The sequence below is a fragment of the Pteropus alecto genome, unplaced genomic scaffold (genome assembly GCF_000325575.1).
Source record: "Pteropus alecto unplaced genomic scaffold, ASM32557v1 scaffold3, whole genome shotgun sequence".
NCBI classification, from domain to species: Eukaryota; Metazoa; Chordata; class Mammalia; order Chiroptera; family Pteropodidae; genus Pteropus; species Pteropus alecto.
This window is the reverse complement of record NW_006442484.1, coordinates 37,336,464-37,348,861: the sequence shown is the minus strand read 5'-3', so window position 1 is coordinate 37,348,861 and position 12,398 is coordinate 37,336,464. Positions and strand designations below refer to the sequence as shown.

Sequence of the window (12,398 nt, the reverse complement as noted above, 5' to 3'; positions counted from 1 at the left end):
TTTTAGGCAGTAAAATTGCTCTCTGTCTTATAGGTGAAAGTGAGTGATGATAAAACTATAGAGAAATACTTGACATCCTTTCACAATTTAACTCCCAAGGCCCACATTTTACTTGTACTGTACAAACTACCTTATTTGAAAGAGGAAACCACTAAGGATTTTGAAAATTAGGGCTTGTTGAGCACCCAGGAAAAATGATTCTTCTGAGCGTTTGACAAAAGGAACACAAAAATAAATCACTTTGCTCAGTACTAGATACATGGTGCACACTCATACACCTGTGTTTCCTTCCTGATGCCTCATTCCAGTTCTTTGCCATTATGTTATTGGCTGACAACTGTTGTTTTGTTAACCTAGATACTTGTAAATGATTTTCATTATTAGGAGGTCTGAATTAGAATTAAGAGGAAAAGTAGCACAGGGAAGAGGGAGGGTTTTTCCTCTACTTGAACTCTGACGTGAGAATAGAGTATCTTTTTCCAAAGAGAGAAATTAAAAACCACACGATTATTTCTACACTGTTTCTTCGTAGTTGAAATCACCCATATTATGACTAAAAACAAAGTCCTCTAGAAGTCTTTAGTGAGGATAATTAACAAGACTATTTAGATTCTGTTTTTACTTCAATTCTTAAAGGTGATGTTTCTGTCGTTCGCTTTAATTAAAACTGATAACTCTGCTGAGATTGTTTCCCTTTTAATGTTATGTATAAAATATAAATACACTAGAAGCTACAGAAGAGACAGGAAAATCAAAATGGAAAAAAATTGAAGAATAAAAAATATATTTTTTGAATTTGTCAATTTCTTTTGTCATTCTTAACAATGACTGAAGTATGAAATCTTTACTTATAAGAAGAAATATAGCTATTCTATAAAGTATTTGTTCTGGGCAGTATTCTATCCTAATAAGCCTGTTATGTAAATGATATATAAAATATATAGTTGACTCTTGAACAACATGGGTTTAAACTCCACAGGTCCACTTATATACAGATTTTTTTTCAATAAATATTATAAAAGCATTTTTCTTCTTTATAATTTTCTTAATAACATTTTCTTTTCTCTAGCATACTTTATTGTAAGAATACAGTATATACTACATATAACACACAAAATATGTGTGAATCGACTGTTTATGGTATTTGGTAAGGCTTCCGGTCAACAGTAGGCTATTAGGAATTTTTTGGGAAGTCAAAAGTTATATACGGATTTACAGTTGTGCAGAGGGGTCAGCATCCCTACTCCCCTCATCTTTCAAGGGTCAACTGTAATAAATATTTTTCACCTTTTTACATCTGAGCAAACAGAAGCCCAAAGGGTTAAGTAACAAGTTCTGGCCACAGAGATTGTAATAAGTCAAGCTGGGTTTCACACTCAGGTTTCCATGATATTGAAGCCCACACTGTTTTCTCTAAATGCCATTACCTTCTTTTGGGTAATTAGTGAGGTGAAAAAGTTCCTATAAAATTCAACCAACCTATTGCACTTTGGGGGAGAAAAGCACTGCAAACTAAGGTTTTTCTACTTTTTTTTCATATACTTAACGATGATTTTTTTTTTCTCTCAGTAGATCAAAATGAAATAATTGCCATTGCAATGAACACAGAAGATAATATGAAAAATGGAGTAAGGAGAACAGAAATCAATGTAGGAGGTGTTGCCAAAAATAACAATGTAGACATGGAAATTGACAAACTATCAAGCTATCAGGCACATAAAACTGAAACTACTGCAAGTTACAAGGAAAATCATCTAGCTGCTTCATTAGTACCAGACCAAAAACTGAATCAACCCAGTGTAGAAAAGACAAAAATGCAAGATGCAGCAATTCAGACAACTTCTTCCTGTAACAGTTTTGATGGGAATCACCCACATCATCAGTTGTCTGACTTCAAAGCTGATGAAAGTGTGCAAACTGCAAATAATGACAAATCAACTCAACATTCATCTTTACGTCCACCAGATTCTCTAGATACCTCAAGAGAATTTAGGAGACAGGGCTCCCTAACTGTACATTCAGAAGATCAGCTCACCATAAAAGGTCCAATTTGTGCACATGGTAATGATGACCTTTTGCCTCCTACAGACGGAATTAATAACAATTCAACTGCTTCTTATATAAAGAATTATCCACTTTACAGGCAAGACTACAATCCCAAACCAAAACCTTCGAATGAAATTACAAGAGAATATATACCCAAAATTGGGATGACTACTTATAAAATAGTGCCTCCCAAGTTCCTGGAAATATTGAAAGATTGGGAATCAGAAACTAAATGTTATCAAGATGATCAGGAGATACATACCTTAGGAAAAAAGCACATTCAGGAGACTGTAAAAGAAACAGCAATCCAAACAGATCATGTTATTTCTGAAAGCCCAAAGGAGCCAGAGATAGACCTGAAACCCAAGCCTACCCTGAGAACAGGGCATCAGGTGCAGAGTGTTGAGAGCGTACCACACAGCACAACAGCAAATTCTCTAAAACCTACTCCTAGGATGATGAGAGACACTGGCATAGCTCCTTTTGTGCCGAATTTGGAAGATATAAACAATATTTTGGAGTCAAAACTTAAATCTCGGATTTCGAATCCCCAGACCAAACCAAGTTCCTTTTTCTTGCAGATGCAAAAAAGAGTTTCAGGTCACTATGTGACATCTGCAGCTGCCAAAAGTGTCCACACTGCCCCTAACCCTATACCAAAAGAACTAATAAAGAAAGAGGTGGAAACGGATCCAATACCTCCTCCAGAGCAAACTCTTTCTCCCTTAAGTAAAACAACTCACTCCCCTCCGCAGCCCCACATTAAAAACACAGATGATGGCATCGGCAGTCAGAAGCCCACTGAAACCTCTCCTCCCCCCGTGGCTCCGAAACCTGTTCCTCTTCCCGCAAGTCAGTTAGCGGCACTACATCTGAAGACTCTAAAAACTTTCGGTGCCCCACGACCTTACTCGAGCTCTGCTCCTTCGCCGTTTGCCCTTGCTGTGGTGAAACGGTCACAGTCTTTCAGCAAAGTGCGTACAGAGTCACGCAGAGCCAGTGCGTGCGCCCAGCCTCCGACTGACACAGAGGAAGAGAAGATTCCTTCTGTAAATAAATTTATGGACATCCCACAACTAGGTGCGAGTGATAAGGTAAATGTTATCTTTTTAAAAATAAGAGGTTCTTATGATTTAAATGGGGGTTAACAAGCATGTTGATATGTTTGCGTATTAACTCTGAATTCATAGTAATCTAATATCAAGCTACCTATTGTAGAAAAAAGTATAATACATAAAATCTGATATTTACTCTCAGAATTGTTGTAATTCATATAACATGATTGAGTATTACTATAAGGGCATCATTATATAATTGTATCATTAGCAAATATTTTAATTTAAAGTTTCTTTGCTCATACATTAGTATAGTATACTAGTTTATAATTCTGACTATATTTTCCTGTACTTTACTTATCTCAATTTGTTTATAACTTTTCTGGATGTTCCGTGTTTTTTTTTTCTCTCCAATTCTACATGATTGCAAAATAAATGGTTTTAATTATATACAAACATAAGCAGTATCAAAGACTAAATAAAATAACCAAATGTTTCTCAGCAATACATTTTCTGTGATACATTCAACCTCATCTTATCAAACATCTTTTACATACAAATAATTTACATTGAAACCAGAGTTTAAATATGTAATTTTCTAAATTTACCCTTTTGTTAATTTAGTGTCAACTTTTCCAGTTATATATATGTTGACCAAATATCATTTAACTACTAGCTAACCTGAATAATTTGCAAAAAACAGGAGAATTTGCTGATTTAGTGGTTGCTCAACTGTTATAATTTGCTAGATTCAAATAGTCAAAGGAGAGGATGAAATTCACAGTATTATGATAATCCCACTGCAATTAAAAAAAAAGTGTTTAAAGAATACTTGCATATTTGTGTGACAGTTCCAGAAGTATTTTATACTACCTTTTCAAATATTCCTAGAGTAACAGAACAATAACCATAATAACCATATTGCCAAGTAAAGATTTTCCACAATTTTAAAGCAATATGTATCTTGAAGAATATTTCTGCATATATTTCACATTTATGTTTATTACTTTGAAACAATGTCAGGAAGAGATGTATGACATAGAGATTAATTCTTAGGAACAAAGCCTGTGTTTTTTCTTAGAATGGAATGTCATTCCTAAACAACAGAAGCTTGCTTTAGATAATACAAGTTTTTGAGTCACTGCCTGAGTTCTGTTAAGCTCATCATTTGTAAAGATATTTTTTGGCATTTTGAAAAAAGACATTTTTTAAGATTATTTGATAACAGTTGCCAGTTAAATTAGTTACCAAATTTTCCTTCCTAAATTTTTGATTCTTAAATTTGGAAAGTCCTAATATTTATTTTTAATTTTATGGAAAAAATGAAAACATGGCCATCACTTAGTCCCTGTGACTTCCAAAAACACAAAATAAGCTGTTACCTATAGCATAGTCATTAATATACCATTATTAGAAGATATGTTAGGTTCAGCTAATATGAAATTGCCAATACTTATCCATTTCGTACCATTAGAAATAATGATTTCAGAACCTAATATGTCAGAGCTGTGAAAGCAGGTTATTTTTTAGTCTGTGCAATATATTTATTATTTATTTGGCTCTTTTATCTAATTCCATTGGAAAAATATGCATTCTTTGACTCAAAGATAGTAAAATTACCCCTGCATTCATGAAACAAAGAGAGGCATCACTTTTCTTAGCCCCCTTTTCAAGAGAAGGGAAATTAATGCTCTCATTTCTCAGCTGAGCTCTGGCAGCAGAAATAATTCAACGGGTGAGGAAATACAGCTATGTCTAGAACACCAGTGAGGCAAATGGTGACTCTCAAAGAACTACTGGTAAAGAAAATTTGTTGGAAAATGGCCCATTCTTCACTTGGTATTCATATAAACGAATGCTTGCATTTATTTATTATTTATTTATCCATTCATTCATTCATTCATTCATTCATTTTAGGAAAATAACTCTGCACATAATGAACAGAATTCCCAAATATCAACTGACTGCCCACCGTTTGCCCTTAAGAGACAAAGTTCTTTAACATTCCAAAGCTCTGACCCAGAAGAGATCCGACAGAGTTTGCTGACTGCAATCCGTTCTGGAGAGGCTGCTGCCAAATTGAAAAGGGTAAGTTTTCTTTATCAGATGGGTGACAGTGGATTTATTTTCAGCATTGTCAAGCTAATACTTAGGGGAAATTGTTTTCTGGCATTTAAACCTGAATAGGGAAGATGCCAGAAGTTACTTTTTTACGTCATGGGTCATTTTTGAAGTATAAGCTGAGAGAATCCAGAGTCTTACCCATACTTCAAAATATGTCAGGTCTATTTTTTACAACATGGGCCAGGTTCAGAACATGGCTTTTGCTCATTATTGTGTAACTATATAGAAAGTACCTGGACTCTAATTTTATGAAATCATGTTAGCCTAGCAAGAAAAATCCTTTTGGAAAGAAAATCACTCCCTATTCTAGAACTGGAATAGGAAACTGCAAGTTTTCAGTCATGGCTCCTAAGGTGCTCAAATTACTACCATACATGGTATTGGGTTGGAGGAGAGAGAGTTTTATCGGTTAACCAAAAAATGTAGGGGAAATCTGAAGAATATAGATAAGACCTAATGCAGAAGTTCAAGTCTTAATAATGCCCTGCCAGAGTGGTTTAGCTCTTCCTTACCGAGGTGTAGGAGAGCTTCAGTAGAGGAGGTGTGATTCTCAAAGCAGACACCAACCAAATAGGTGTCATAGAGAATTATTGGTCAATGTCCTCTTCTGCAGCCTTCATCCACTGAAGGAGCACGTGGTGAAGCCTGAAGCCTGGCATTATCAATTGGACTTACCAGAGGTTGTAGTCTCCTTAAATATCTTTTTTGTGCTCCTTTTAGTCATCTTGATTGCAAGTTCCTCAATACCCAAAACAAGAAAAGCATTCACTATTCCACTGACTCCCTGGGCATTTCATTTTGTGAATTCCTTCTCTAATCGTTTTAGAAGCTATTTAGAGAAGAGTAAGAGATTTGTTGAGCAAAACACTGAGCTCCGCAGAAATGAAATCTGTGAAAGAAAGGAGAAGGTATCCTAGGTACATCTCTAAGGCCAGTCTTGCCTGTGCTGGTCAGTTTCCTCCATGTGTTTCAGTGGAGCTGTGAGTGACAGCCATTCTCATGGAAGGCTCGGCGCTCCCAACTGGACACAAATGGAGACAAAGCAAAATGTTGCATGCTGTCAGGAGCGAAGAAACATGAATAATTCAGGGGATTAGGGTTGGACTTTGTAGATTATTTGTAGTATGAATTTAGGTGCCAGGCAGCAAAAAGTTCAGTATAGCTTTGAATATTAAAATTGGTACTTTACGGATGATAACATTTGTATTTTTCTGGGGAAATATGCCCATATTTAATCATACAGTCTCATTTATGCATTTGTAATCTTGTAAATTAAAGACAAGTTTCAAATAAGTCATTTTCAGTCTAAAATTTTCTTCATTTAATAAATTTGACAAGCGTTTTTAAGCATGTAAGTACCAAAGGGAGACAGAAATGGGTAAAATGAAGCCTCTGCCTCTGGGTATTCACTGCCTGGGACTGAGAAATAGTGATATATCAGGCCCACTGAAGAACCAAGTAACTCATTGGAAAATAATTGCAGTGTCTTTGTATTACGCCAGGGGATATATTAATCAATTTCAATGAACTAACTGTAGAAAACAGTGCCTTAAGTTGAAAATGCCTTCTAAGCCAACAGAATTGTACAGGCAAGCAGCTGTATGCTTGGTGTGTTATGGGCCCTGATTTGGCAGTCTCTTCACATATAAAACTCTCATTGCTTCCAGAATGAGCTGGATGTGAATCAACACAGAAAGCGGGCCCTAAATGATGATCCTATAATTGTATCCTGTTTATAACTCATTACGTTAGGTTCCATTGAGTCTAAATGTTATCTCTTTCTGTAGGAGATTTTTAATAGTTTTGAGTCTATGTAGTGCCAACTCCTAAGTTTTATTTAATAAAAATTCCTTACATAATCCATTTTATTCTACAAAAAATGGACACAGGGTCTAGAAAAGTTCACAATATCTACACTTCATGATCAGCTTTCACTCCATGATCACTTCTAGTTATAGATGCTAAAAATGTGTGTGTTTGTGTACCAGGACTCACATATGAGAATATTCATGGAATATTGTTTGTAAAAACTCCAAAGAAATATGACCTTAATATCAAAACATAGTAGAATAATAGTATATTTAAAGAATGGACTATTACATAGCAATAAATTGGACAAAATACTGCTAAATGCAACAGTGTAGATAGAGACATATAAAAATATACATGTGTAAAGTTTGACAGCATGCAAAACCAAATTCTATTCTTTAGTGATACATATGTAGGTGGCAATTATTTTTAAAAGCAAGGATATGATTATAAAAATCCTGATAGTGGTTACTTCCAGAGAAGAAGAAAAGGGGTTTTAGGGAGCTTATTAGAACAGGACAGGCACTCAAAACACTAAGTAATCAGTATAAATATCTTAATGCTTTATTTTTTAAACGTCCAGATTAATGCAAAATCCATGATGAATAAAATGTCAAAGTGTTAGGTAGGGATAAGGTCAGTAGGGAGGTGGAGGTGATCTCTGTCTTCACCTGGGTGGTTATACACATGTTTGTGTCTGTTTTCATTGGGCTATTTATTTAAGTTCAGTGCACTTTTCTGTAAAAATATTATATTTCAAAAAATTGCAAAAGCTGGTAAAAATGGACACAAGAAGGCTCTATTTTCTTGTGATTTTTGCTTAAGTCCTACATTTCTGTCTTGTACTGAACATTTCTCCTGGTTTGTTTTAAATTCTAACATTTTTTTTAATAGAACAACAGTTATAGTGCCAAATAAAATCTCCAGTGATTTTGACAGTAGGTTTAGATTGTTCATCAGAAAGTTGGCTCAGTATTTGCCCATATTTTGGCACCCAAATGTTGAATTTAACTCCAGGTACCAACCTGCCTTATGGCTCTGTTTCATACCCAAGCAATTAACCTTCATTATAATAGTTGGTTCACATTAGAACAATTATCTAATTGATTGCTCTAGTGTAAGTGTAGTCATGAATATGCTATATATTTTCATATCTCTTAAGGTCTTTTCTATACCTTACTCCCACTTGACCCCCATGCAGTCACAGAAATTTGTCTTCATGTGAAGCATTAATAAATTTAGTTCAGCATTTTATAAAATGTGTTTGATGTTAAGATTTTTACATGAATCAGTAAATCGTTTTCAGAGAATAAGGCAGATTAAGTAATTCAGTATTGTTGACTTGTGTCGACTTGTGTTGACACAAGAACTTCTTTGTCTGCTTTCAGTTCCTGATGGTGCTTGAATTACTAAAGGTTATTGCACTATTACAAGTAGAATATAGTTTTGTAAAAATCAAGTCTGAAAATAAACTGACAAATAATATTTAGTACTTAATATTAAGTGTTTCCTCAGAATGTAAAACACATCTTTGGCTAGATAGAAATCTGAAGTGAAGAAAAAAACTGGATAAGTCCCCCAGAACTGTTCTGGCTTGTTTTGTTTGTTTAATTGGTCTGCTTTTTATTCATATTTCCTTAGTATGAATTTGAATATTTCAGAGATTTTAGATTGGCATTTCTTTCCATATATTTTTAACTAAAAATAAATGATAGTTCCATAGTTAACGCTTCTTACGAGAATAAGAAAGCAATGGAGATATTCCTGAAAAATTTTTAAGCTTCAATGATAGAGCAATCAACATGCTCACATCAGTAAATTCTTAAATGTTACTTTTTAAACATGTCTTTATTATAAGTGTCTTATGTTCATTGCTCAAAAATTAAGCAATACTTTTTTATTTTATAAATGTTTGTAAAAAGTTACCGTATTCCATTCAAGAAATATTCATTGTTCTATGCTGGGCCAGGCAATAAAACAAACATGAGTATAAAGTGAGTATAAAGTGGCATTAAAATCAACATGATCTCTGACTTCACAGAATTTATAGAATAGTAGTCTAATGGTATCTTCTCATGTTTGACAGTTTAGTAAACAAATTTTTAAATATCAAACAAAATACTGCTTTTCTCTCCAAAGTAACTGCTCTCAATAGATTTTAGTGTAATCTTCCAGGCCACTTCTGTAGTATGTAAATATATTTACTTTTTAATAAAAATAGAATCCTTCATAAAACATTCTTAACATATAGTTCTCTGAAGCTCTCCATCTTATTACATACATTCTTTTAAGACTACATAGTATTTATGATATGAACGCACATTAGCTTATTTGCTCCTTATTGGTGGACATTTAACTGGATTCTAGTTTTTCACTATAAATGGGGCAACAATGGACATCTTTTACTTGCAGACATTTGGAGTCATCAGTATGTTTATTAAATGCTTAAAACAAATTTCCTTTCTTGACAAAGAATATGAGAACTGCAGTTTTGGCAAAAATTACAAAAATGACTTCCATATACAGAGGCTTTTTGGACCAAGGTTACATAACGAAAAATCATTACCTGTCTGTTATTTGCTGGCTACAGAAATCCCACATGCAAAGAAATCCCACATGAATACTAAGCAGGGTACAGATGAGGTCTTCTTCCTCTAGTGGCAATTTTTCTTCATAGCTGTTTTATTTCAGGTTGATATTGTAAAACACTTCACTCCATTACTGGATTTATAAGGCAGTCAAGAAAATTAACTACATTAGATGACCAATCTTCACTTAGTAAAAGGCAAGAAATGAAGCACAAGGAAAACAAATCCAAACTAAATTTGCCAACTTTGTTTTCCTTTTCACTAACTTACTCTGTTGCTAGGCAGAATCTGTACTTCAGTTCTAGCGAGATGATAATGTTTGGTTATGAATCTAAACTAGACAAATTATAATCTAGAGAGAAACTTTTTCTTAAAATATTGTCATATTTTATGTATTTCAACATATTATACCTATTCACTAAACCCAGATGATTTTTCTTTTTACATTTTTCTAAGTAATGTGGGGATTTCAAGCTATTTAGGAAATTCTTGTTATAGTGTTTCTTAGTCACTTACACTTTATATATAGGAGACTTTGCCATAAAATTTTGGAACTTAGGGGTTTAATTACTAGAAAATAATAATAAAAAACAAAATTTAACCTCCTTTTTGGCATAACAGTCATAGGTTTGACATATTCAGCCCTTCATATGGTAGTATTTTAAAAACCAAAGCTGTTTTTTGTTTATTTTTTCCTTATAAATAAGAGATGCCTATGAGGGGAACTTCAAGTTAATATACACCATCACTACAAAAATCATTAAATTCACTGCTTTGTGGAATTCACTTTATTTTTCTACATTCTCCAAGGCACTTTCAAGAAGCCAGAATTAATCTAGTTAAAAATGCTCTTTAACAGCTTGGCCTGCAGTCTGTTTGTGCTCTTGTCCTTTGAGTTGATTTGGCAATTTTGTAAAGACTAAGATGTGTTAATAGATTATTTAACTTATTTGTTGTGGAAATAACAACTTTCTCATTTTCATTTCATGGTACAGTGAACATTTTTTCTTGATTATTTGTAATTTATTACATAATAAATACTAAATGTTAGCATTTACAATTAAGCAGAAGTTAAAATGTGGTAATTGTTGAAAATTGAAAATTAGATAGCTGTCCCAGTTTAAATTGATGGGTGCAAAGTGTGTTTCTTTCTCTTAGGTTACTGTTCCATCAAATACAATAGCTGTGAATGGAAGGTCAAGACTCAGCCATTCCATGTCCCTTGATGCCCAGGACAGCCATTAAATATCGCCCTACCATACTCCACTTCACCTCGTCCACTTCACAGAACAACTTCATGTTACTGGAAAATGTTGGCAAATGTATATTCAGATGTACCCTAATATATTATCTATTAAAGTCTAAGAATTTGTGCTGTGGCTTATAATGCCAAAAGAAGAATTACCGGAATTTATAATTTATAACATTTTTGACCTTTCTTGCCTTAAGAGCTAAATATGCTGCTTTAGAACTTTAAGCCAAGGTGTTAATGATTTTCATTTTTTTCAAATGAGAAATCATCACATTTTGTTGATTCCACTTATTAACACATTCTCTGCAATGGTGACTTCGACAAAAGGATAAATTAAGAGTCATAGACTAATATTTGTACAATATATGAATAATGAGGCAAGCCTAGATCTGACATTGGCTGCCTCAATGTCACAGTTTAATTGCAAATATTTATGTTATAGTAAAGCCAGTTTTGTGCTGAAAGTATGGTTTAGAAAACTAATGATGTCAAATAAGTATATTCGGTTCAACTGTTAATTTCAATGATGAATCATTTAGTGTACAAGTCTTATCTTGTGCGTTCTTTGTGTAATTACAAAATCAGTGTCAAATTTATGGCAAGCACATGGTATTTTAATATTTTATTATCGTGGAACACTTGTTTTTTTAATCTTTAGAATTTAAATTGCACAGAATTCTAAATATTTTCTGTACATATTGTGGCATTACTGCTGCATAGATATTATACATTTTATGTGCCAGAGCCTTAAAAATCTCCCTGTGAAAATGTTGATATATTGTGACAGTTATTTCACATTTGATATGTAGAGAGGAATAGGGGTTAGTTTATGTCCATATTGGAAAGCTTTAAAGACTACTTGGAAATTCCAGAAATCCTGGTTTTAATTAAAGTAAAATGATAAAGTCATTATGTAGTACAGATGCCAATAGTCTAAATAATAATATATATTTACATTAAAGCTAAAAATGTTAAGCAAAACAATGCCTAATTTGTTGGCTTATAACTCTTCTGGGGTCTGGAGCTTGTTGATGTTCTATTCCTATTTTAAGAATTTGATTGCTCACTTATTCTAAAAGCTTTGTCAAACATGCTGATGTTAAGTTGGTTTTCACTAAACCTACTGAGAAATCTGCCTCTGGAAAATGTGTTGATTCCTCCCCCACCCCCCACCCTCCCCATTTAATAAAAGCAAGTTATGTATTTGGGATTTTTTTTTAATGCAGTTTGTGTGCACAAAGCAGCCAGCTTATTTGTGCACTTCACCTGATGAACACCTCTCTATTAGCCAGTAAATAAACTAGTAATAGTAATACCTACCATTTATCAAGGTTCTCTAGTGAACATGTAAACTCAGGTATTATAACTGCAAAATGCATGATCTCATCATGTAAAATGCTTAGCAAAGTTCCTGATACGTGGCAAGTGCATGTTAAGTGTTAAATATTGCTGCTATTTCTTTGAATCAGACTTAGAGAGACCTTCAAATATGGAAACCTAAGTTGTGTCATTATAAACTAGTAG

At 33.7% G+C, this 12,398-nt stretch overlaps 1 protein-coding gene across 8 annotated transcripts in view; it reads left to right on the top strand.

Annotated features, from left to right (window-relative positions):
- COBLL1 (cordon-bleu WH2 repeat protein like 1) overlaps positions 1-12,082 on the top strand; it is a 137,130-nt gene extending 125,048 nt beyond the window's left edge. For 6 of the 8 annotated variants that reach the window (XM_025039536.1, XM_025039539.1, XM_025039537.1 and 3 more), the window contains 3 exons: positions 1,570-3,140; positions 5,019-5,189; positions 10,781-12,082. In XM_025039536.1, the coding sequence (XP_024895304.1) occupies positions 1,570-3,140; positions 5,019-5,189; positions 10,781-10,867 (1,829 nt within the window). In that variant the 3' untranslated portion in view covers positions 10,868-12,082. The remainder of the gene's footprint in view (positions 1-1,569; positions 3,141-5,018; positions 5,190-10,780) is intronic. The other 2 variants (XM_025039541.1, XM_025039535.1) reach the window with 1 other exon arrangement.
- The last annotated feature ends 316 nt before the right edge of the window (positions 12,083-12,398 follow it).